Source organism: Panthera leo, chromosome A2 (assembly GCF_018350215.1).
Source record: "Panthera leo isolate Ple1 chromosome A2, P.leo_Ple1_pat1.1, whole genome shotgun sequence".
Taxonomy (NCBI): domain Eukaryota; kingdom Metazoa; phylum Chordata; class Mammalia; order Carnivora; family Felidae; genus Panthera; species Panthera leo.
Window position 1 is genome coordinate 92,966,432 of NC_056680.1, and position 26,574 is coordinate 92,993,005.

Here is a 26,574-nt window from a genome sequence, read left to right on the forward strand (position 1 = left end):
TCCGCCGACGCGTGCGGAGGAAATATCGCGTTGGCGGCCAATGGTGACGTAAAACTTCTGCGCGGTGAGTCCGTGTGTATACTTTCGAGGGAGTCAGCCCTAGAACGTCGCAGTCATGGTGCGGTGCGGTAGCGTGTGGTTCAGAAAGGTCCGTGACTGGTGCCTCTCAGCCTGAAGCTCGACAGATTGGTGCCTGTAGCCCCACCTTTGGTTCCCCTTTCCTCCCTCCCCTTTTTCTTTCTGGGGGCCTTTTTCCTGCTTGTTCTACTGTAGTTTTCTCCTCTCAGTCCTTCGGAGTCAGACTTGGCTTTTGAGAAGTGTGAAGAATATATCTACCTGGAACGGTTAGAACTGTTGTTTGGGGGCCCAGGTGTGGAGGTTCTTCAAGGGAATTGTGTGCACGTGGAATGGGGAGCTAAGGAAATTAGGTTTTAGATATGCAATATAGTATACGTACCGTGTAAGGCTGACTTTTTCTTTTGGCTCAAATAGCGTGTCTTCTTTCTTTTAGGTAGTAATATACATAGCCTTTTCTTATAAAAGTTTTCCTCAAGTTCAGGGTTTTTAAGAGCTTTCTAAAGACTTTTCATCAGAAAACGAAAATAATGTAATTGGCTTCCTTCTTGCAAGAAATTTCTCTTTGTATGCAGTGCCTGTTGTAGAATCATTTCTGTAAAAATTTAGTTGCTTCAAATAAAAAAAAAAATCTCTTTAAGAGCTTTACTAGTAATGTTTTTTTGAAACTTAACCGGCATTATTAAACAACAAAGAGAGTCAGATACTCCTAAGTTTGCTTTCTAAACCTCTGAGTCTGATGAATCTGGAGGAGTAAAAAATGTGGCACTGTTGAACGGAACTTTAAAAACAGAAACTTTCTTTTTATTGGAGGTAGAGGTATGAGTAATATCTCTGAATTATACTTTACCCAACCCTCTACTTTTCAAAAAATAGGTAGTCAAAAGAAAAGAGACTTGTGAAAGGTAGTACTTGGGCATATGAGGGAACTAATTCTTCAACTAAAAAGAAACTGCTACATTTTGGGGGGGGGGGTGGGTAAGTCAGGAAGGGCATGGTTGCCATGAACAGTCACTTCCTCTCCATGTTGTTTGCAAGGGGAATCTATTCACTTATATGTGATGCATTTCTGGCATAGCCTGGAAGAATCAAAGCATAAGTTCTTCACCCTCAGAGAAAAATATTTTGTCTATTCCTCATGTTCTTCTTTTCCATATTCCTTCTACCTTGTTTCCTTACAACATCCTATTTCATGACTATATTTGCATACTCAAAGACTAATATATGAATCTTTGTTATGTACCTATCCACTGCAATCTGAGATCTAAACTGCATCAGAATCACCAAGGGAGTTTTTTCTAAATAATCCTGGTGAGACCTAGCTTCATCCCCTCCTCCAGAGTATAGCAGAATGGTCAGTGGACTGTGTAGTTTAAAAAAAAGTTCCCAGATGTTTTTGATATTTAAACTATGCTAAATGACTAAGGGCCATGAGTTTAAGAAATTACTCTGTAAGGAATTTTGATAATTGAGAGGTTAATACATAGGATCTTTACCTACAAGAAGTTTAGTGAGGGAAACAAGTAAACAGTAAATGCAGTGTAAGTTTTCAAAGGGTGTAATAAGAGATAAGATCTAATTGCTGAGAAATCCCAGCAAAGTTAGTGGTGTTAGTTAGCAGCATTAACAAAGATATCAGAAAGTAGGACATGTAGGTAGGTTTATGACAGAAAACAACAAATGACTTTGAAGGAAAAAAAAATGAACAGTGGCACGGAGATGTGACAGTAGGTCATGTACAGAGCAGAGTGAGGAAGGAGAGATAGGAGGGGTTGAAGGAACAAAAATGAAACTGTAAAGAGCAAAAACTAAAAAAAAAAAGAATGGTTTTTTACTCGGGAGAAACATAATTAGAGATCAGACCCATTTTCAGAAAAATAGCTGAGGCAGCAAGACAAAGAATGGGTTGAGGAAGGAATGACTAAACACAGCAAGAGCATTTTAGGAGCTAATATGATGGTCAAGATACTAAGTTGTACCAGAAAGGGAAAATAAATAGAGCTTTGGAGAAAGAAGCAGGTATAGTCAGAGATTCCCCTACGTAGTCTCAATGACTAGATAAACTGTGGTTCCATTATTTGGAAGAACACTGGGGGAACAGAATTTACCTAAGGAAAAGTTTGTGTTTTCATATTATCATGGTTGTATCTGATGTGACTATTATCTTTTCAACTAATATCTAGGAAAAGGTGGATTATTTAAGGGGTTTCAAATATAAATTAAGTAGTGGGTTTTGCCCTTAGTTGCTTTAGACTATTAAGCTTACCTCCTGGTGGAAATGTTCAACAGACTAGGCATAGAGAATATCTCACCTAGGTGATAGTTAGCTGGTATAGTCTGAGGTCACCCAGAGGAAAAAGTCTAGATTGAAAAGTGGGACAATGTCATAAACCTTCAGACAAAAAGTGGAACAATAATTGATCATTGAAAAAAAGAGGTATTAGAGGAGTTAATCAGAAGGGAAAGGGAGGTCAGACCAGAGATGAACTAAGAAAAGATTATGGATTTGGAATTCACAAAGTGGTATTGATTTTTTTTAGGAGCTTTAGTGGCAGCAAAGGACTAGAAAGGAGTTCTAAGTTGGTAAGCACGTTTGGTATCTTAATGCTCTCTCTCTGTCTTTAAAGTATGGAAACTTCATTGATAACCTAAGACTCTTCACCAGGGGAGGAAGTGGTGGAATGGGTTACCCTCGTTTAGGTGGAGAAGGTGGAAAAGGTGGTGACGTCTGGGTTGTAGCCCATAAGAAAATGACTTTAAAACAACTTAAAGACAAATATCCTCAGAAACGGTTTGTGGCTGGAGAAGGAGCAAATAGTCGGTAAGTATTGCCTGAATGACTTTGATTTTTGAAAATTTTTCCCAGGGGAAAAAAAAGTTAGAAGATAAAAATTGAATTGGTAATTTGAAATAAATTATATCCTCTATTCATAACTGAGCAAACATCTACAATAATTATCTCAGCTCTAGTGAGGATAAAAGGTAGAGACTATGCAATGTTTTGAGACTCTTAAACATTTTTATTTTCTTCTCGCAATGTTTGTTTATATTCTTTTGCACTTCTCTGTAGAAACAGAAAATGATCTGAATCCCCACCATTTTCTTCTAAAATTAAATTGTCATTGACAGTCTTTGGGAAAACTTCTTCAAATCTCAACTGTGCTACCCACTCCACCGTCACCAGTAGTTCTACCAGGATCTTAAGGTTTAGAGCCTGTTTCACTGATCTGTCTCTTGTGTATTTTCCTTTGGCTTGTTTTGGTCTTTTCTCTGTGACATCAAAATATTCCCTTTATTTTTTTTTTTTTGCAAATTTTTGTAATTTTTTTTACGGAATATATGTTGCTCTCAAAATATGGGGAAAAAAACTTTTTCTTCTATTATAAAGAAATTGAAGAAAAATCTTACTCAGTTACCTAGATTTTGGAAGTGGTGCTTGAACCAAGTCTTGAAAGGGGAATAGGATGTTGCCAGACAATCAAGGCAGGAAAAGGTGTGTTGGCAAGTGTACAACATTTATAAAGGCAGTGGTTAGGAGGGAACAAGCTGTTTGGTGACATAATAAATATTTCTAGCATAACTGTGGTACAAGTGGGGCAGCTTGTTTTAAAATAAAGACATTGTAGTCCAGATTATGAAGGATCTGATATACTGTGTTACAGTTTGAATATTATCTTAGAGTGACGGGAAGCCATTGAAGGATTTTAAATAGGCAAGTGACAATACATTAGTGTTCAGGAAGATCACTCTAGGGATAATGGGTTAAAGAATGGATTGGACGTGTTGACTGAGGCCAATTTACAGAATATCGCAATATTTTGTAAGTGACAAAGTTCTCAAGGTCTGGCCTGTACCTATCTTTCTAGGTACAGGCCCTCTACATTCCCTTCTACATTCTATGTTTTCTGCATTCCAGCCATGTTGGCTTTCTTTTAGTATCTTATAGTGGTATTTGTCTTCTATCACTGGTCCTTTGTTTGTGTTATCTCTCCTGTAATACTTTTTCCTCACCTTCATCTGGTTGCTTCCTATGAATCCTTTAGATTTAAGCTCAAGTCTTTCCTGATTTCTCTGATTAAGTCATAATTCCCATACCTACTCACATGTGTAAGTTCTAATTCATAAAACTTGTCACAGTTATAATTTTCCATTTTTCACATAATGATTACTGTCTGCTCTCTTACCAGTCTACTGTTGAGGTCCATGAGAGCAGAGAAGAGTTTAGATCATCATTTCTCCCCAGATGTATAGTACAGTGATTGGTACATAGTAGATATTCAGTTAACATTAGCTGAATGATGGATTGGATTGACAGATGGATGGATTAGAGCTAGGTTAAAAAAGTGAAATAAGTTAGACTTCGTGATTGATGAGAGTACTGAAGGAGAATAATAAATCAAGGATAACTTCCTGGTTTTGACTTGAGTAGTAGGTAGATAGATAGTAGTACCATTCTTTGAGAAGGATTATGGTAGAAAGTGGCAACTGAGATGTAGAGGAAGGGGGTTTGAAGGGTCTATAAAGATATAAGCAAGCACTTAAAATATAGGTCTGTCATTCAGGAATATGGTCAGGTCTAGCGATAAATTTGTTGATCATAGGCATGGACCAGGGTACGTGTATTACAGAAGAGGAAAGGATTGAGGATCAAATTCTATTATTCACCAACATTTAAGGGAAAAAAGCAGATGTGATCTAAAATAGTCAGGAGAGATTTAGTGTCATAGAAGCTAAGGAGGAGGTGACAGTCTTGTTTATCTTGTAGAGTTCAGGTAAATTAAGTCACGAAGTTGAATAAACTTACTGAATGCCAGAATTTATTTTATAGCTCTGTGAATTATGTCTTCATGTGTCTAAATTTGGGTCCTACAAGAAGTAGGTACCAAGGTAGGATGAGATGAATGAGAGATTTTTTGGGGAAAACACTTAAACACCTGTAAAGGCAAATTGGGGAGGGACCTGAGGGGTAGTTGGGAAAGCTGTCTGACCACTTTGCAGGTCTAATGCCTTATGGAGGAGAGTAGGAAGGGCAAAGTTTTAGTCTGCTCTGTAGTTCTAAGAAAGTTTAGGCACAGCTGATGGTGATTCCTTAATCAAAAGTTGCCCATCAGAGGAATCTTAGTTTCCTACAAAGGGGTTGCCTTAGTAACCCTGCTGTACCCAGTCATTGGCTGGAAGTAGACTGCAAGAAGTATCATCTCTTTAAGATTTCAGAGCACAGCAGCTGGACCATAGGTCAGTTATGTTCCCTGCAGTCAGGTCTAGGAGATGCATTTTTATGGCCCACTATGTTACACAGTGTTCAGTGTTTTTGTAATCAATTGTTCAGTGTTGTTTTTGTCAACTCAGAAATCTACAAGCGATTTTCAAGTTACCTTATCTGACATTTGGTTTCTGGTTATAGAACCAAAAGATGAGACTCTTGAATTGATGAAATTGAGCTCTCATTTGTTTTCATTTTGCAGTGCTAACAGGGATAACACACTTTTTGAGAATCAAGAATAAACTAATGCCTTACATGTAGTAGACTCAAAGATGAACTCCTACAATGGGGTATCGTGTATCATGCTCTGATTTTAAGGTATCGCTTTGTAAATTTCAGTTCAAAAACTTTGTATAAATCAGTTAAAATCATGAATGATTGATTTGAGAATAGATTGGTATTTTAACTTTTTGAAATATTTTTTGGAGTTTAATATTTACTACAGAGAATTTTTTTTATGCACTAATATCTACACATTGCTTCATTTATCCCCCATTTTACCTCAAGAATATAGTACTTTCCAACCAGTCTATGTCCTTACCCCAAACAACTAAGTTTTATCAGTATTTTGTTGCCAATTTTCCCCCCACCCACCTACCTTCACCTCCTCATTTTCTGTTTTTCAGACAAAACTCAATTCCATCTGAAGAGATTTGTTCCCTATTGAATATAAATCTTAACTCCCTTCTTTTCCTTTAAAAATTGTTCATGTGCTTTAATTTTGGGGAGGTGAAAAAGTTAGTCCTGGGAAGAAGATCTCGATTATTAGACTTCCTTTTAAGTGCTCTAAGTCAGTGTTTTCAGACTGTGTCTCTCGGTTCTTTATTGTACTACTTTCAAATGAGTTTTACTGCCATCCATAGTGAGAAACATTTTAGACTTTACCTGACCATGTATGTTATGTCTATTTTCTGTTCTATTCTGTGGCATATTGTACATTGTTGTTTTCTTGTGGGAAAATATACATTATAACATGAAATTTGTTTTAACCATTAAAAAATTTTTTTTTCAATGTTTATGTTTTGAGAGAGAGAGAAGACAGAGTGAGTGAGGGTGAGCAGAGAAAGGGGGAGACACAGAATCCAAAGCAGGCTCCAGGCTCTGAGCTGTCAGCACAGAGCCCGATGCAGGGCTCGAACTCACGGACCATGAGATCATGACTTGAGCCAAAGTTGGATGCTTAACTGAGCCATCCAAGCGCCCCTTAACCATTTTTGAATGTACAGTTCTGTGGCATTGTTCTACATTCATATTGTTGAAGTGATCACATATCTTGTTTTAAATGCTGGTTGTGACTGTATGAATGTCACACATTCTGTGAATGTTTGAAAAACATTGCATTAGGATTTTAAAATCAATTCATTAGATTTCAAATAAAAAGAATAGGAAACAGTATCATGTATCACCTATTAAATACAGTTTCACAAAACTTTAAAGTCACACACACACACACACACACACACACACACACGACTGTGAATTTGTGTGTGAGTATCTATATTATTTCTTATTGAGTTGCAATTGAAAATTGACAGCTACTTGGATAAATACCTAGTAGTGCAATTGTTGGGTCATAGGGTAGTTCTATTTTTAATTTTTTGAGGAACCTCCATACTGTTTTCCAGAGTGGCTGCACCAGCTTGCATTCCCACCAACGATGCAAAAGAGATCCTCTTTCTTTGCATCCTCGCCAACATCTATCATTGCCTGAGTTGTTAGTGTTAGCCATTCTGACAGGTGGTATCTCATTATGGTTTTGATTTGTATTTCTCTGATGATGAGTGATGTTGAGCATTTTTTCATGTGTCAGCCATCTGGATGTCTTTGGAGAACTGTCTATTCATGTCTTTTGCCCATCTCTTCACTGGATTATTTGGTTTTGGGGTGTTGAGTAAGTTCTTTATAGATTTTGGATACTAATCCTTTATCTGATATGTCATTTGCAAATATCTTCTCCCATTCCATCTGTTGCCTATTAGTTTCGCTGATTATTTCCTGCGCTGTGCAGAAGCTTTTTGTTTTGATGGGGTCCCAGTAGTTCATTTTTGCTTTTGTTTCCCTTGCCTCCGGAGGCATGTTGAGTAAGAAGTCGCTGCAGCCAAGGTCAAAGAGGTTTTTGCCTGCTTTCTCCTTGAGGATTTTTTTTTTTTAATTTTTTTTTTTTAACGTTTATTTATTTTTGAAACAGAGACGCAGCATGAACGGGGGAGGGGCAGAGAGAGAGGGAAACACAGAATCGGAAGCAAGCTCCAGGCTCTGAGCCATCAGCCCAGAGCCCGACGCGGGGCTCGAACTCGCGGACCGCGAGATCGTGACCTGAGCTGAAGTTGGACGCTTAACCGACTGAGCCACCCAGGCGCCCCTCTCCTCGAGGATTTTGATGGCTTCCTGTCTTACATTGAAATCTTTCCTCCATTTTGAGTTTATTTTTGTGTATGATGTAAGAAAGTGGTCCAGGTTCATTCTTCTGCATGTTATTGTCCAGTTTTCCTAGCACCACTTGCTGAAGAGACTGCCTTTATTCCATTGGATATCTTTTCCTGCTTTGTCAAAGATTAGTTGGCCATACGTTTGTGGGGCCATTTCTGGCTTCTCTATTCTGTTCCATTGATATGAGTGTCTGTTCTTGGGCCAGTACCGTACTGTCTTGATGATTACAGCTTTGTAGTATAGCTTAAAGTCCAGGATTGTGATGCCTCTTGCTTTGGTTTTCTTTTTCAAAATTGCTTTGGCTATTCGGGGTCTTTTCTGGTTCCATACAAATTTTAGGATTGTTTGTTCTCGCTCTGTGAAGAATGCTGGTGTTATTTTGATAGGGATTGCATTGAATTGATTGATTGCATTGATTGCTTTGGGTAGTATTGACATTTTGGCAATATTTGTTCTTCCTATCCAGGAGCATGGAATCTTTTAAAATATTATGAAAAACTATATACTAACAAGTTGGGCAACCTGGATGAAATAAATAAATTCCTAGAAACATTCCTACCAAAACTGAAATAGGAAGAAGTAGAAAACAGACCCATAACCAGCAAAGAAATTGAATCAGCAATAAAAAATCTCCCAACAAACTAAAGTCCAGGGCCAGATGGCTTCACAAGTGAATCCTGCCAAACCCTTAAAGAAGAGTTAATACCTATTCTTCTCAAACTATTCCAAAAAATAGTAATGGAAGGGAAACTTCCAAATTCATTCTATGGGCCAGCATAACCTGAATAACAAAATCAAAGACCCCACTAAAAAAGAGAGCTATAGGCCAATATCCCTGATGAACATGGATGCAAAAATTCTCAAGAAAATACTAGCAAATCCAGTCCAACATTCTATTAAAAGAATCATTCATCACAAGTGGGATTTATTCCTGGGCTGCACAGGTGGTTCAATATTCACAAATCACTCAAATGTGATGGACCACAATAATAACAATAAAAAAAGATAAGCATATTATCCTTTCAATAGATGCAGTAAAAGTATTTGACAAAGTACAACATCCATTCATAGTAAAAACTCTCAACAAAGTAGAGTTAGAGGGAACATACCTCAACATAATAAAGGCCATATACAAAAAACTCACAGCTATTATCCTCAGTGGGGAACAACTGAGAGATTTTCCTCTACAATCAGGCAAAAGACAGGAATGTCCACTTCCACTTCTTATTTAACATAGCACTGGAAGTCCTAGCCACAGCAATCAGAAAACAAAAAGAAAAGGCATTCAGATAGGCAAGGAAGAAGTCAACCTTTCACTGTTTGCAGATGACATGATACTGTACAAATAAAACCAAAAAGACCACCAAAAAATTTCTAGAATGGATACACGAATTCAGAAAGTTGTAGGAAACAAAATCAACCTACAGAAATCTGTTGCATTTGTATACATTAGTAATTAAGCAGCAGGAAAAGAAATCAAGGAACCAATCCCACTTAAAATTGCACCAAAACCCATAAGATATCTAGTAATAAATTTAGCTAAAGAGGTAAAATATCTATATTCTGAGAACTATAGAACACTGATGAAAGAAATTGAAGATGACACAAAGAAATGGAAAAACATTCCGTACTCATAGATTGGAAGAACAAATGTTAAAATTTCTGTGCTGCAGACTATGAGTCTGGAGTTCTCTCTTGTCCAGTAAGCGAACGGATGCAGAATTGAATATGAGAGAAGTTAATGTCCAGGAGAAGACAAGGGCCTGGAACAGGAGTTTTATCTCTGTTTTTATTGAGCTCATAAGATATTACTCACCCGGTGAACATGAGGAAAACAAGAGCTTACACACATGAAAGTGGAGAAAACAAGATCTTACACATGTGGTGAACGTGAAGAAAACAAATCAGATAGTAATCATTAACGTGTGTGTAAGCAAAGTGGGGGGGGGGGTGTAGGTGGAATTTATACATTGGTGCCAGATGGAAAGTAATTTCCTGCAGGTGATACAAGTTATTCGTGATTCCATTACAATATCTCCTGGGACTCTCTCTCTCTCTCTGCCCTTCCTCAGTTTGTGCTCGTTTGTATGTGCTTTTGCTCACGCTCTCTCTCCAAATAAACATTAAAAAAATAAAGCTGTTAATAGTGCCTGGGACATATTATTGGCTGAAAAAGTAGTAGATGATTATGTAATAGCTTTAGTATAGTTATTATGTAACTGTATAGTCTAATCTCTTTGTATATTTTTGTTCATTTTGTCTCTGTATAATTCAAGCTCATTGTAAAAATATCAGATAAAGTAAAAAGATGTGAAAAAAGAAGTCAGTCACCTATAATTCTTCCACCCATAGGTAACCACTATTAATCATTTCTTGACTTTTCTAAGACTTTTATGTACATTTATGCAAATTGACTTGTGACAGCTTGTAATTATATGGATGTATTTGAAATTTTGGGGTACAAAAGTGAAAGCACAGTATTTTCCGACCTTTTCTTTTCACTTAACGTTTTTTTTCCGCACCGGACAATTGTTCAAAATAGCTGCATACTAATATACTACTGGAAATAACATAACATTTGTCATTCACTTATTGAGGTAATTATAGATATTTTTACTGTTATAGTCACAATGTAATCTATATCCTTGTGTATATAGTATTTTATATGGTTCATTTTTTTTTTTAGGATAAATTTCCAGAAATAGAATTGCTAGTTAAAAGTTTATACCAATTAATTTTTTCATGAACAGTATGAGACTAGTCAGATGAGCCTCCTATAATTAGTGTACTCTTTATTTAAGATCAGAGTTAAAAGCTTTCTTATTCAATGGGTTTTCCTTTTATTTCTAGCTTATTTGTGTTGTAGCAATGATCTCTTCAGATATACAGTATTTTAGTTCATTATGGGTTAAAATGACTTTTGGTGATTAGCTTGGTAACTTAAATCATTATGTATTATGTATTATTTGTTTTTATTATTTTATTTTTGTTAAATTTATGTGATAGTCTAAAATGCAAGTAAACAATTAGGGACAGTTTTCTCTTCCACAGATATTTGGCCACTTAACATCTGCATTAACAAGAAAACTTTGTTGCTAGTCTTTGTAAACCATTATATTTGGTTGGGCGTAGACCATTTGATATAGTGGGTTTTCTCTGTTTTGATTTAGCTTTATTTTTTTGTAGTGTTAATGCACTGAAAGGCTCCAGAGGAAAAGACTGTGAAATTCCTGTACCTGTGGGTATTTCAGTAACTGATGAAAATGGTAAAATTATAGGTAAGTGTATTATAGATTCTAAGGTTGAGAAAAATGCATATTTTCTAAAATTGTTTGGGAGCTGTGGGGCATAGCTTCTCTTGAATTTCAGAATTTTTTTTCAGCTTACTTGCTTATTTATTTATTTATTTATTTATTTATTTATTTATTTAAAGCCCATGAGCTAGGGAGAGGGAGAGAGAGAATCCCACTCAGGCTGCATACTCAGCGTTGAGTGAGGCTCAGTATCACAACTATGTGATCATGACCTGAGCCGCCAAAATCAAGAGTCTGTCAGTTGAGTGTCCAACCTTGGCTAAGGTCATGATCTTCCAGTTCATGAATTCAAGCCCCACATTGAGTTTGCTGGTGTCAGCCCCAAGCCTGCTTCGGATCCTTTGTCCCCCTCTCTCTCCTCCTCCCCTGTTTGTGCTCTCTCAAAAATAAATAAACATTTAAAAAAAACAAAACAAAACTATTTCAACTGCTAATTTATAAAAGATTTTTAAAACTTAATATAAACATTATCAAAATTAACTGCTAAATTTAAAATTATTATAAATATAGAAGAGTATTTACTCAGTTTTAAAATATATAACTAGTCTCTAATCAACTGCTTACAAAATGTTTTCTGGGATCAAACTTTTAATAGAATCTTAACCCAGTGGTTTAGTCCTGTAGATTTATAAACTGGAATTTTCTGGCATCTGTTTATAAACAAAAAAATGTCATTACTGATTAGCTCCACTTAGTAATCTTTTCTCTAAGTATCTTTCTCTGTGTTTTTAAGGAGAACTCAATAAAGAGAAGGACAGAATTTTGGTAGCTGAAGGAGGTCTTGGTGGTAAATTACTTACAAATTTCTTACCATTGAAAGGCCAGAAACGAGTCATTCACCTTGATCTAAAACTTATAGCTGATATAGGCCTAGTAGGGTAAGTATCATTTATATTTTTATTTTTATAATTTGAGAGCGAGAGTTCATGAGTAGGAATTAAATATAAATGGTAATTTGGGACCAGTGTTACTTATGGAATATATTTATGGACTTTGTGCATTGTATGTATACTTGAGAAATGCTGCTAAATATAGTCACTTTTATATTGCAAAAATAGAGTTTCATAGTTAATATTTATTTTTAAAAAGAAAGGAAGATCATAGCAATTAAGTAGGCTAGTGGGAATCTTAGAGGATGAATCAACAAAGAAAAAAATCAAATGCAATAGTATAAGAAGGTAAAAAATGTTACCAGATATTAAGGAATAAAATTACAAATCCAAACCACATTTTAAGAAATGTATAGGAGAAAGTAAAAAGAAAAGAATAAAATGATTGAGATACTCTTACAAATCTTAATAGAGGTACTGATATTTTATTAATCAGGTGGCTAAAGGCCAATCCAGACCATCTCAACCATCAGATTTAGATCCTATTGTGCACCAAGTTGGATCTTGCTATGACTGTTTCCCTGTCCTTCTTGTTCTACTTAGGATCTGTCCATTCTCAGTACTGCAGCCCCCACAATGTTGTCCTCCTTCACCAGCTTCCATTCTTTCATCAAGCAGTGCTGTTTAGCTGTAGGGTTTGCAGTGCTGACACCTGACCAGAGGGGGATGGATAGCAAGATAGAAAGGAAAAAAATGAAGGGAAAATTTTAACATTACATTTCTCCTGTCCCTTTCTCCCTGGCCCCACTTTAGCATTACACAGTAGACAGATAGAATACCTAAGAAAATGGTAGGGAAGACTGCCTTATTGCTGGCTTTACTTGAAACTGCCAATTCCATTCCTCACCTTGCATAGCTTCTTTCTAAGCTCTTTTTATTTTCCACTCCAGCGATTTCACTGCTTCTTTACCAGACTCCTCAGTCTGAATCCCTTACCCCTTGCCATGCCTGTCTAGCTACTAGGTCTTAACAGCAATGGCTGAAAGTTCATAAAGGCCCCATTCCTGTTCACATTGTAACAGGGAAAGATGTGATCCTGGTGTTCACATTTAGTCTTTTCCATAAACCTTAGTTATGAGCCATAGGTTTTATATTACTGTATATATTTCACAATGTTGTGGGTTTAGTAGGGTTTTGTGGACTGAGAATATAGCCATTTACAGTCTCATTTGACACAAAAATGTGTTTCAAGTTCCATAGAGACACCTCTACAAACTAAGAATAGCCTCACAAGGCTGAGTAGTAAAGTTGGAATGAGGATGGGAGACTCAAGTGAGAGACTGTTTGGGTTAGAATCTCATATTCTTTGGAGGCCACCTGGATGGTGTCGGATAGATTGTAGAACATCTCTAAGCCTTTCTCATTTTTAATAGTGGATTTAGATGTTGGTAAAATATTGCTGGTGAGTAAGATAACACATTTGCGACATAATATATGCCTTGGATTTATGAATGCTGAATGAACAATTGGTAGTTGCTATCATTATCATCAGTATATTGTCAACTTATTGGGAGTACATATAGTGAAATATTAAGCTTTTCAGAGATGTATTAGTCAATATAAAGCATCAAGTTTCTTTTTTTAAATTTTTTTTTAGTGTTTTGAGAGAGAGCGAGAGCGAGAGAGAGCAGGAGAGGGGCAGAGAGAGAGAGGGAGACACAGACTCTGAAGCAGATTCCAGGTTCTGAGCTGTCAGCACAGAACTCCATGTGGGGCTCGAAGTCACAAACTGTGAGATCATGACCTGAGCCAAAGTCGGATGCTTAACTAAGCCACCCAGGCAATCATCTTTTTTTTTTTTTTTTAAAGCATCATGTTTCTTACGTACAATACTTAACATATGTATTTTAGTACTTTTAAATTAGGCACCTATTATTAAAAAGTTATTGCTGTGAATACCAGCATAAACAGATACCTGTTTGCTGGTTTCAGGAATGAACTGAACCTTAGAAGAAAGGTGTCATAACTAACATACTTGTATGGCTGTTGTCAAATCTGATCTTTGCATAGGTTAGATTTCAGCTTCTAAAGTTTTTGTTAAGTACTTCCCAGGAACTCTCAAGTATCAGTTCTTCAATCATTAGCATTCTTTCTCTTCTCTTATTTTGATCTCTTTGGAAATAGTTGCTGGCATTTTTCTATGTTTAATACTATTATGAAAATATGAAGATAATGGAAAGAAATAAGTTCAGTTAGTGATAATCATGGATAAAAATGATTGCAATTTGCTTTCCTTTTTTTTTTCAATTTGCTTTTCAAAAAGTTACACGAGGGGCACCTGGCTGGCTCATTTGGAAGAGCATGCAACTCTTGATCTTAGGGTCATGCATTTGAGCCCCACGTTGGGTGTAGAGATTATTTTAAATAAATAAATAAACTTTTTAAAAAAATTTATAAGAGTCTGAGTGAGTATAATAAGATAAAAGATGACTGTATTTCCACAGGAAAATGAGTCATTAAAAAATCTCACATTTTATTCTAAATTCATTGTAGGAAGATCTATTTAATAAGATATTTTAATTAGATTTATTTTTAAAGTTAAAAGAGTTCTACTAAGAGGTAGAATTTTTATTGAATTCTTATAGAATAATTTTTTATAGAATTTATGTAGCATTTCATATTAATATTTCCAAAGTATTACACCATTATTCCAAGTGCAAGTTTGGCAGGTTTTGAAAGAAGAACTTTTTCCAATTTCAGTGAAAAGCATAAAAGCAGGGATCACATTTATCTCCTTGATTGCTTTATTTTTGATGCCTAGTATATTGCTTGATATAAGTTAATGCTTAATAAATATTTTTTGGATAAATATAATGAAAATATCTGAATGGAACTGAGGAATCCTCTCTTAAGTGATGCCTGTTCCTAGTACTTTCTTCCTTATATGGTGGGCCTTTCTTAAGGTAAATTTAGCAATAAAATAAAAGCCTTTAAAACAAACATCTATTTTTTATTTTATTTTATTTATTTATTTTTTAAAGTTTATTCATTTACTTAGAGTACACATGAGCAGGGAAGGGGCAGAGAGCAAGGGAGAGAGAGAATCCCAAGCAGGCTCTTTACTGTTAACACAGAGCCCAATGCGAGGTGTGATCTCACCAACCATGAGATCATGACCTGAGCCAAGATCAAGAGTTGGACAGTTAACTGACTGAGCACCCAGGTGCCCCTACAATAAACAGCTATTTTAATTCAGCATTTTCTCATCAAGAAATGTATCTCAAGAAGGAGGTTAAACTGTGTGTAAAAGTTCAACAAAAATAACTGTAGTATTTAAAGTTTTAAGAAAAAAGCTAGATAATGAATAGATAAGTAAATGCTGAAAGAAAATTTGCCAAAAATAGTTGTTTATTAATTCTAGCACATGCAGGTGACTGTACTGTTGATATATGTCTTTCTAGCTCTACATATTTTTTTGTGTGTTATTCCTAATAAAAAATTGGAGATAACCTAAATGCTTAACAATAGGAAATTACAGTGGGCCTTGAAAGGTGTTCATCATGTATTATTCAGTTTAAAAAGCAGGCCAACTAACTATGAAAGTAGTCTTTCAGGAAAAAAAAATCAAAACTAAACCTGAACAAGGCTTTATATCAAACTAACAATTTATAGAAAATCTGGGGCACAAGGAGCATGCTAAAGGACATCATGGGGGTGCCAACAACAACAAAAAAAATCCAGACTATGGGAAAGAAATGCTGCTATAGGACAAATGACCCAGTTTCCTTAAAAATAAAATTGCAGAGGGGAAACAAGATGGAGGACCTTTACCATAAGAAATTTAACAGATATATCAACCAGTTGTAATGCACCGACCTTGTGTGGGTCCCTGTTCAAACAAACCAACTTTAAAAAAGTTTTGGGAATGTGTTATTTGTTGAAGCTAGGTGATGGCTAAATGGGATACATTACTTCTCTCCACTTTTGTATGTATTTGGAAATGTTCATATAAAATGTTTAAAAAATCTACAAAGCAGTATAAGCAATATTTTGTCATTATTTGGCTACAATTAGTGGATTACAGATATTTTTATTAGTTTCTTTTTGTTTTCCTATGATTTGCAGGTTTTTTAAAGATAATTGAATTATTTACTCTCAGAGATACTAAAACATCTCTAGTGTCCAGCATGAATTTGTTTTTACTTTTTTCATATGTATATTTTGTTGCTCAAGTTTTTCAAGATTATTTTTAATTTATATTCTACTTTTATTCTCAGAAAATATCCAAGAAATCTACTTCCTGAGGTGTTAAAAATTCAGAGATAAGCAAGTATTAATAATACTTGTTTTAATACATTATTTTATTTTTCCATTTCAGATTCCCAAATGCAGGAAAATCCTCTTTGCTAAGTCAGGTTTCTCATGCAAAACCTGCAATCGCAGATTATGCATGTAAGTATAATTTGTTGTATATTTTAATGTGTGTAGGTTAACTTTTAAAGACTGCACTTCCTTTGAGTATGAATAAAATGACAACTCTGACGTCGCTTTAGTTTGAAAACTCTTGGCCGATACAATACATGCATTTCCCATTAATCCTTGAAACCTCTGTAGCCCTCAGCAAAGTTCCTAGCACTTGTTAGGCACTTGCTTTGTTGCATTTATTTCTCTGTTGCATAATCATTTATTTAATTTAATTATGATTTTATGAGCATCTACCCTTTATTAAGCACTGTACTTTCATTTAGCAAGTATTTATTTCTGTGAACTACAGTAGGTACTGGAGTTACAAAGATTGGTAAGCAGAAACAGATACCGTTCTGACTCTTACTGAGCTTACAGACTAGTAGGGGAAGGCACATATATCACACATGACTATGAGGGAATATAATATTCTATGAAAGAGTGTAGGTGGCTGCTTAAAACTCCTTTGGGAAAGTGTGATGCTAGGGCTGAGGTGTAAAGAATACATGAGTGAATCAGTGACACACAGTGGATGTGAAAGGTGTTTCAGCTAGAGGAAATAGCATGTACAGAAAAGCTCTGTAGTAGCAGGGAGATTTGTGTGTCTAGAGAGCATGTAGTAAGGGAAAGAAGGAATCAGGATAAGGCTGGAGATGTAGGTAGAGACCATATCACATAGACGGAGTAGGCTGTATTTGATCTTTACATCTATAGCCTTTTAATCAAAGGATAAAATGATTAGATTTGCTTTTCAAAAACATCTCTCTGAATATAATATATAGAGAATGGAATGGCATGGGTCAGAAAATTGGTCTGGGAAAAATATGCTATTGCAGTAGTTAGATGAAATATAATGAAGGTTTAGACTAATGAATGAATGTGATAGAATCTTTGCCATAATTAAACAAAAAGATACAAAACATACATTAACCTGGAAAATAAAAGCCATTCTAAAATTAGACTCTGAGGGAGTAGAATTAATTTTGGACTAATTGCTATAAATTACATAACCAATATTTATTGTTATGATACAAGGACTCTTGAGAAGGAAAGAGGAAGAAAAGCTCAGAGTTGTAGGAAGGAGGCTAGTTTCTAAACTGATGAGGCTTGAGGATAACTGAATGAGAAAAGGACTAGATAAGTTTCATCCATAGACCCAGTGATAGAAACCTAAATTCTCCTCTACCCACCAACACCTTTACCACATCTTTAAAGTACAATAAAAGAACTTCGAAGCCCTCTAATTATATTAGATCTATGGCTATGCAGATTATAATTATATTTTCCATAACAACAAATGAGAACATAATCTGAATTAAATTGTTCACGAAAAAGAAATATTATTTATTTTATACATGAGGCTAAGACAATTTTGAGAGTACCAGCCTTTATTCTAGCCTTAATTTATTGTTTTTTCTTTCAGTTACAACATTACAGCCTGAACTTGGAAAGATTGTGTATAATGATTTCAGACAGGTGAGTATTTTTAAAGTAACACAGTTGGTTAGAAGGGAAAGTACTTGCTTTTGACACTTGGACTTTGTAATATTTTATTGTTTCTGTGGTGTTAGGGGGAGAAAAATTACCAGGATTTTGTTTTTGGTAAATGGAACCATTAACAAATCAATTCTATTGACTGCAATGATAGTAAAATATTGTATAAGAATATAACTTCCTTCTCCTTCCAAATTTTAGGTCCAGTTTATCATTACAGCATCCTATCTTCTTTATCTCTTTGATCTCTGTTTGTTCTCATTGCAATTCCATATTTTACTGCCATATTTGATTATTGATTTTTGTTTCCTAAAAGCATTTTCTAAAGTTCATGGAATTGATTTTATTCCAACTTTCTCTTTCTAAAAAAAAAAAAAATGTTTTAATTGAAGAGGATTCTGGTCTAGCTATTAAATTATTTTTCCTTGATAAGGAAGAACTGTAGATAGTTTGAATAATTAGAGTAAATAAATAAAAAATGGAAGTAACAAAACTTTTAAAATATATAATGTATGATCAGTAATTGTGCTCCTTAGTATTTACCCAAGTGAATTGAAAACTTAACATACACACAAAAACCTGCACATGGATGTTTGTACCAGTCATATTCATAAGTGCCAAAACTTGGAAGTAGTCATGATATGCTTCAGCAGGTGAATGGATAAATAAATTGTGGTAATAATGGAATATTATTTAACATTAAAAAGAATTGAGCTATCAAGCCATGAAAAGACATGGAAGAACCTTAAATGCATATTACTAACTGAAAAAAGCCAATCTGAAAAGACTGCATACAGTATGGTTCTAACTATGTGACATTCTGGTAAAAGGCAAAACTATGGACATAACAAAAAAATCACTGGTTACCAAGAATTAAGGGGAAAGAAAGAATGAATAGAAGAGCACAGACGATTTATAGGGCAGTGAGACTATTGTGTATGATACTGTGCTGGTGGATGCATGTTATATGTTTGTCAAAGCCCATACAGTGTACAACACCAAAAGTGAACTCTAATGTAAAGTATGGACTTAAGGTGATGATGTATCAGTGTAGTTTTATATAATCCACTGACCTAATTAAAAGACATTAAGATTTATATTCATTTTTAATGGTGATATAACAGTAAAAAATGAAATGCTTCCAACAATTATACAGAATATTAAATAATAAAGTTACAAATACAGGATAATATGAATATGGAGAGCAATATTTAGAGGAAAAGAGTACATTGTAAATTTTAAGGGAAACTTAATTCTCAATAACAAAATTCTCAGTGGAGAACCTCCAAACAAAATTTTAGGACATGAAAAAAAAATTTAGGACATGAGACCTCTGTTGTATTTTGTCTAGGTAACTACTTTGTCACTTAGCCACAATTGCCTTTAAAATTCTGAAATCCTATCCACATGGGCAGTTTGTGTAGAGCAGTGCTTCTCATCAATTACTGCATATCAGAATTAACTGGATGGCTTCAGGAGAACAATGATAAATGAAGCCTGAGCTCCAGAGATTTGAAACCAAATTCCTTAGTGGTAGGGCTTGGGCATCTCTACTTTGTCAAAGATCCCTGGGTGTTTATAATGTGCAGTGAGTTTTGAAAACCACAAATGTAAATTAATGGTTAACATTTCAAAAAGGAGTTATAGGAACATTATGTCCTTTACTTATCAAGAATCTTCAGTAGTCCTCCTGGTAGAACATGAACAAAAAAGGAACAATGGTGCCAAATAATCAATTACATATAGAATTTAAAACTTGAAATGACAGAGCTATACTAAGTAAATGCTGAATTAATATCCTTCTGCACTTTTAAGAATTTACAAAGTTGAAATTCTATGACAGGTTCATATTGAACAATATAATTAATGTAATTCTAAAAAGGATTTATGTTATTAATGTTAAACTAATCCCTAGAATTCTTAGATTATTAGATTAACAAGTAAAACTGGGACTCTAATTTTTGATAACAAAGTATTTTGATTCTTAGAACATTTATTTTGTTATAAAGGTATCTTGGCTTTATAAAGAGTCAGTGGTAATCACAAATTAGAAACTATTTATATTTGAAATATGAAAATCTATGGATATAAGTGTTTTCTTTTTCATCAAACTATTTAACTTTGTATTAGATATCAGTAGCTGATCTTCCTGGTTTAATAGAAGGAGCACATATGAACAAAGGAATGGGCCACAAATTCCTCAAGCATATAGAAAGAACTAGACAACTACTTTTTGTTGTAAGTCATATGCATACCAATGTAATATACAAATGAATGTGAAAATCAATGAGTTTTGTTTTCCTAGAAATTGTTTATGGCAATAAGTTGTAAAGATAAGGTAGTATCATATGTTATTCCACTAAGTGTTTAAATGGGGGTCAAGGGGCGCCTGGGTGGCTCAATCGGTTAAGCGTCCGACTTCAGCTCAGGTCACAATCTCGTGGTCTGTGAGTTCGAGCCCCGCGTCGAGCTCTGGGCTGATGGCTCAGAGCCTGAAGCCTGCTTCCGATTCTGTTTCTCCCTCTCTCTCTGCCCCTCCCCCGTTCATGCTCTGTCTCTCTGTCTCAAAAACAAATAAACGTTAAAAAAAAAAAATTAAAAAAAAAAAAAAATAAAAAATAAATGGGGGTCAAATACAGTAAATAATTCAATTATATTGTAGGGGTGGAAATGGCATTACTGTATCAGATGTAAATTTAGCTCTACTTTTCGAGGTTTAATTCCTTAAGATTGTCAACATTCTGCTATGTTGTATAGTATCTCTCTCCTTCATTTGTGGTGCTAAAGCCATACATTAGATTATCTGTATAAGTACATACAAATTGCCTTATCTATACTATTTTCTCATTTCATTAATGATTGTAATTTTATCAGAATAATTATAGCTATCCTAACACCACAGTTTCTCTTACTTATTTTGAATTACTAAATTACCAACAGTGTATAGGTTGAGAAATTGTTTTTAACTTGAGAGAGTAAAACATTTCAAAACAAATTTATAACTATTTTTATGTTGTTTTTATGTTAGAGACTGTCTCTTTCCATCTTTTTTTAGGTCGATATTTCTGGATTTCAGCTTTCTTCCCAAACTCAATACAGAACTGCCTTTGAAACCATAATACTTCTTACAAAAGTAGGTTTTCTGTTTTACTGTGTTCTGCATTTGGTCTAATATGTAGGCATATAGGACTGTATTAAATAACAGATAATTAGAATAAATATATGTTCCACCTCTACTTCTTGAAGCTTTGATGTCAAAGAATTATCTAAACCTACTTTCTCCAGTTCTTCTGTATTAACCCACTCTTCAAACTGTTACAACCAATAAAATCTTGTTTGGTTCCAAATCCTTGTTACATATTTCTCAGACTTTATTTTGCTTGAACTTTTATTCCTACTTTTTAGATTGTTTCTTCGTCTATTTTTTGTGCTCTTTCCTGTTCATTGTTTAAGTAGCATTTGGTTACAGTTAATATACTGATGACTGCCAAATCTGTTTCTGATGCTTAGATCTTTCGGTTGTGCTTTCGATCAGCTGCCTAATAGATATCTTTGATTGGATGCCCCATTAAGTTATCAGACTTATAAAATAACTTAGTTATTTTAGTTAGTATAAAACTAACTTTTTTTTTTTTTTTAACTCTTCATCCTCCCCAAGAACTTTACTGGGTGTATAAACCAGAAACCTACATGTTGGTCTTGATTCTATCTTTCTCACCACCTGCATTAAGCCCTGTCAGTTCTATATCTTAAATCTCTCTGAAATTCATCTACTTATCTTCATCCACACTGTTACAATCAATCCCCCCTTCACTAGAATGTAATCTCCTTGTTTCCAGTCTCACCTCCAGTCCATTTTTTTTTAATTGAAATTTAGTTGACACACAAAGTTATATTATTTTCAGGTGTACAACATAGTGATTGAACAAGTCTATATAATATGCTGTGCTCACCACAAGTGTAGCCTCCATCTGTCACCATATAATGGCTATTATTATACCATTCTCTAGTCCATTTTTTATTTGGCAACTGGAGTGATCTTTGTGAAAGAATCAAGCTGATGTTTTTTCCTTGTTTAAAATGCTTCAATGGTCCCCCACTGCTGTTAGGTTAACATCTTACCCTGAACATGGTTTTTGAGGTCTGGCAAGAGTTGGCTCCTACCTAGCAGTTCATCTGTGCCCTTCCTGCCTTACTTTCTATTATCAGCCGTATGATTTCTCTTTACCACAGCATGATGTCTCTTACTTCCAGGACTTTTTATATCTTATATCCTTGTTAATTTTTGTCTATTATGAATAATGCTTCTGTGAGCATTTGAATACAGGTTATTGTACGGACATGTTTTCATTTCTCTTGGGTATATACCTAGGACTAGAGTCGCTAGATAATATGGGAAATCAATGTTTAACACTTTGAGGAACTGCCAGACTTTAACAGAGTGGCTGTATCATCGTACTATTTTATAATCGGACTAGCAATGTTATGTGAGGCATTCCATTTTTTCCACGTGAATGCCAACATTTGTTATTGTCTGTCTTTTTTATTTTAGTTATCTTAGTGGGTGCGAAGTGGTATTTCATTATGGTTTTGATCTGCATTTCTCTAATGATTAATGATGTTGAACATCTTTTCATGTGCTTATTAGCCATTTGTATGTCTTTGGAGTAATGTCTATTCAGAATACTTTGCCCAATTTTTAATTGGGTTACTTGTCTTTTTATGCTGAGTTGTAACAGTTCTTTATATTTTGGAAATAAATCCCTACCAGATATATGATTCACAAATATTTTCTCCCATTCTCTCAGTTTTCTCCACTTTTTTTTTTTTTTTTTTTTTTTAAGTTTTTATTTATTTATTTTGAGAGAGAAAGCGTGTGAGAGCAAGCACATGCAGGGGAGGGGCAGGGAAAGAAGGAGACAGAGAGAATCCCCAGCAGGCTCTGCACGTCAGCACAGAGCCTGATGCGGGCTTGAACTCAAAAACTGTGAAATCGTGACCTGAGCCAAAACCAAGAGTCAGACACTTAACCGACTAAGCCACCCAGGCACCCCAACCCATTACTCCATCAGTTGTCTTCATTTTCTTTATATTTTTTTGAAGCACAGAATTTTACATTTTAATGAAGTTCCGTTTGTCTGTTTTTTCTTTTGCTTGTGTATTGGTGTCATAGCTAAGAAACCTTTGCCTACTCCATGGTTATGAAGATTTACTCCTAAGTACACTTACTTTTTCCAAGAATAATACAAGTGTAACATTAAGTTGTCATTATTTACTTCTGAATTTTATCAGTGTGCTTAATAGATGTCTGGATATCTGTATTTGGACCTTGGCACAAAATCACAACTGTGATTTTGAATTAAAATATTGGAATTAAATTCAATTTGAATTTAAATATATTGAATTATTTGAATTAAAATATATTAACACATGACCTAACCAGTAAGCATTTTATGAACTTTGTCATTTAGTTTTGTGGCTGTTGGGGTTTATTGCATTTCAGGAATGTGAGTGGGCTGTAGATTGATTACCCAGGCCTGCATAGTAAAGATATTACCAAATAGGTGATCTATACAGATATTTTAATACAATTGTTTGGTTTTTCTTTTTTTATTTAAAGGAGTTGGAGTTGTACAAAGAGGAACTTCAGACAAAACCTGTACTCCTGGCAGTTAATAAAATGGACTTGCCAGGTGCCCAAGATATGTTCCATGTACTGATGAATCAACTCCAGAATCCTAAAGGTAAATACATTTGTTCATTTAATGTCAATTTAATGATTACCTCCTGTGTGCAGAGATTGCTAAATGGTATAATCAATGGATAAGAAAACTGCCAGTTCTACTCTTAAAAAAAGTATGTCTGAAGAAAGAATGCATACCATATGAAACTTTAACACTGTAATATAATCAAGTTTCAGACTTGTGATGTGGACAGTAAATTAGAAGAGACGAAAGAAAAGGTCAGGCTTCATGAAGAAGTAAAATTTAAATTGGGCCCTTAAAGAATTAATGGGATTTGGATCAGAAGAGGAAAAAGTCAACATCTTACCTGTAAATTCTTTTACTTTAATGTACTTAACAAGTTCTAGAACTTCATTACCCTAATACACCACAAATTTAAAACCAGAGCAGATAGTTTTAAAGAGGTATGTATCTTTGCAATGCTAGCTCTATAGGTCTCTGAAGGGTACTAATCTTCTAAAAAGAACTTGAATACCTGTGTATGTGTTACATAGAATAATAGAAGCTGTTACTGCAAAAGGATTTATTTGTTTGAAAATTTGTTCCTAAATGGACCACTTTGTGTAAAGGAACTTAAAGAGACTCTCTACAGTTTTGAATATTGACCTTTGCAGAACACCTCGTATCCTACAGTGATGATGCTTTCACTTTTCTGAAGCTAGTAGAGGACCTCTTCACAAATAAGGAAAAGTAGGGTGGACGGAAGGTGGCTAATATGTTTGTAAATGGTACTAACTTTTCTGTTTTTATCCTTGGCACAAAAATTGGGGAAAATAAACTCTAGTGTACTAGGACTAACAGAAAGCACCAGAAGATCCTTTCTCTCCTCTCAAAAATCTTTCCACTGTGTCATTTATGTATTGGAGATGACCTTAAGTTAATAAATTACTCTTAGGATATAAATACCCTTGGAACTACTCAATAATCTTCATTCCTTAATGTCACTTGCTTTATGAAGTCATTAGATCTGTTTGCTAATTGTTCTTGCAGAAAAGGGAATTTTTAGAGGCGGTATCAGAAGGGAGGGTAACTCAAGGGTTTGTGCCTATTTTGGACTGTCGTAAAACAAAACATAGTCCCCTCAGTGATAATTCCTGAGTTAGCTTCTTTAGATTTCTTTGGGGGCATATGAATCTCAGAAACCAAGCTCCATGTTAGCTTGTCCAGTCTCTCCCAGTCTAGCCTTTCTGTTAACCCATGTTAACCCATCCCATCAGGGTGCCATTCCCCCGCCCATTGTCTTGGAGGCAGGGAAGTGGACAAAAAGTAATATGTCAGTCCCTTTGGGGTGATAAACCAGACTCATATGAAATCATCTACCATTGAACTGTCCCCACACCCTTTTCAGTTTTAGTATGGCTCCTACCACTAGTGATAAGTCTGTATTTTAGGGAAGCTAAAGGCCACCTATATACTGAGGCAAGCTAGAATGTCCCACTCGTGAATGATGTTATTTTTATACATAATGTCTTTCAGACATATGTTGTCTGACTTCATTGAACTCTCCAAGAAAACCAAATTTATTGCTTTTGTAAGTAAATCATATATGATTTATCTTTAATTCTTAATTTGGTTTAAAACATATTCATCCAACAAATATTTGCTAAGCACCTATCATGTGCAAAGAATCTTATCATTGTCATTTGTAAAAACAAAAGATTCTGAGAGCTTATTAATGAGGGAAGGAAAAAAAGAATTAAAAATGCCAAGTTTTTGGTTCATAAATCAAACCTCTAACATAATTTTAACTTCTTTTCAAAGACCATGAAAATCAGCTTAGTTTTGAGTTTCTCTGTTTCAGATTTTTTGCATTTATTTAAGAAAAACATGATTCCAGAGAGGACTGTGGAGTTCCAACACATCATCCCCATCTCTGCAATTACGGGAGAAGGAATTGAAGAATTAAAGAACTATATAAGAAAATCTCTGGATGAACACGCCAACCAGGAAAATGGTGCATATCATAAGAAACAGTTGCTTAATTTACAGATTTCTAATACAATATCTTATAATGAGCCACCACCAAAGAATGGTGTTACTAGTCCCAGATAGATGTAATTTAAATCTATTAAAAATGATATCAAGGGGCCCCTGTGTGGCTCATTCGGTTAAGTGTCTGACTCTTGGTTTAGGCTCAGATCATGATCTCGCGGTTCGTGAGATTGAGCTCTGTGTCAGGTTCTGCACTGACAACATGGAGCCTACTTGGGATTCTCTCTCTCATTCTCTCTGTTCCTCCCTTGCTCACACGCACGCATGCACACGCACACACACACTCTCTCAAAAAAATAAATAAGTAAAATAAATAAATAAGATATAGAAATTGTGTTCATTTCAAAGACCTGTTTTTTTAGGTTAGTTATTATTAACCTTCTGATATATATGCCATCATTCAAGAACCATACTTTCTTGTTTTGTAGTTAAGTGCATTGATAGTAAAAAAAGTAACTTAAAGCTAAAAATGACAATTTGTAATTTTATGGCCAATTCACCTAAAACAAAATCCTGATATTCCTGTATTATGATGTCTCTAGTGAGGTCATTTATATATATATATATATATATATATATAGAGAGAGAGAGAGAGAGAGAGAGAGAGAGAGAGAGAGAGAGAGAGAGAGAGAAATTGTTTTATCCTAGGATATTATTAGAATGAGCAACTAGGTTTTGTTTTTGAGTCTGTCTTGTACCTGATTCTACTAAATATGTGATAGTTCGTTTAATTGGAATACCTCAGAACCCTAAATTTCAACTTACGTTCAGTTGTAGTGAAGATCACTGATAATGTTTAACAGAAACTAGCAGGTAGATGTTTGTAATTTCACCCTTTAGACACTTTTGTTTCTTAAGTGTAAGTATTTTTTCCTGCTTTGGATCAGACTGGTGTATCTCATTTTGTTGTGCCCATATCTGTTTTGTTGTCTATTCTCATATTTTAGTAAAGAGAAGTAATAAGAAGT

At 34.8% G+C, this 26,574-nt stretch overlaps 1 protein-coding gene across 7 annotated transcripts; it reads left to right on the forward strand.

Annotated features, from left to right (window-relative positions):
- The first annotated feature begins 2 nt into the window (after positions 1 to 2).
- GTPBP10 (GTP binding protein 10) lies at positions 3 to 25,739 on the forward strand. Of its 7 annotated transcripts, XM_042917420.1 has the most exons (11): positions 78 to 148; positions 2,616 to 2,658; positions 2,741 to 2,896; positions 10,955 to 11,046; positions 11,816 to 11,960; positions 16,291 to 16,364; positions 17,800 to 17,852; positions 20,001 to 20,108; positions 20,926 to 21,003; positions 23,491 to 23,614; positions 25,416 to 25,739. In XM_042917420.1, the coding sequence occupies exons 3-11, from the start codon at positions 2,757 to 2,759 to the stop codon at positions 25,664 to 25,666; spliced, it is 1,065 nt and encodes a 354-aa protein (XP_042773354.1). In that variant the 5' UTR covers positions 78 to 148; positions 2,616 to 2,658; positions 2,741 to 2,756; the 3' UTR covers positions 25,667 to 25,739. The 7 variants fall into 7 exon arrangements, with proteins under 7 accessions (XP_042773312.1, XP_042773321.1, XP_042773305.1 ...); XM_042917378.1 differs by lacking the exon at positions 2,616 to 2,658 and having other exon boundaries at positions 3 to 148; positions 2,703 to 2,896; positions 11,819 to 11,960; XM_042917371.1 differs by lacking the exon at positions 2,616 to 2,658 and having other exon boundaries at positions 6 to 148; positions 2,703 to 2,896.
- The last annotated feature ends 835 nt before the right edge of the window (positions 25,740 to 26,574 follow it).

Bases quoted from the DNA above. Each gene is read 5' to 3' on its own strand.
- GTPBP10 (XM_042917371.1), top strand. From the start codon at position 116: ATGGTGCGGTGCGGTAGCGTGTGGTTCAGAAAG. The intron at 16,365-17,799 runs GTAAGTATAATT...TTTTTCTTTCAG, and splicing joins TGCAATCGCAGATTATGCAT to TTACAACATTACAGCCTGAA. The intron at 23,615-25,415 runs GTAAATACATTT...TCTCTGTTTCAG, and splicing joins TCAACTCCAGAATCCTAAAG to ATTTTTTGCATTTATTTAAG.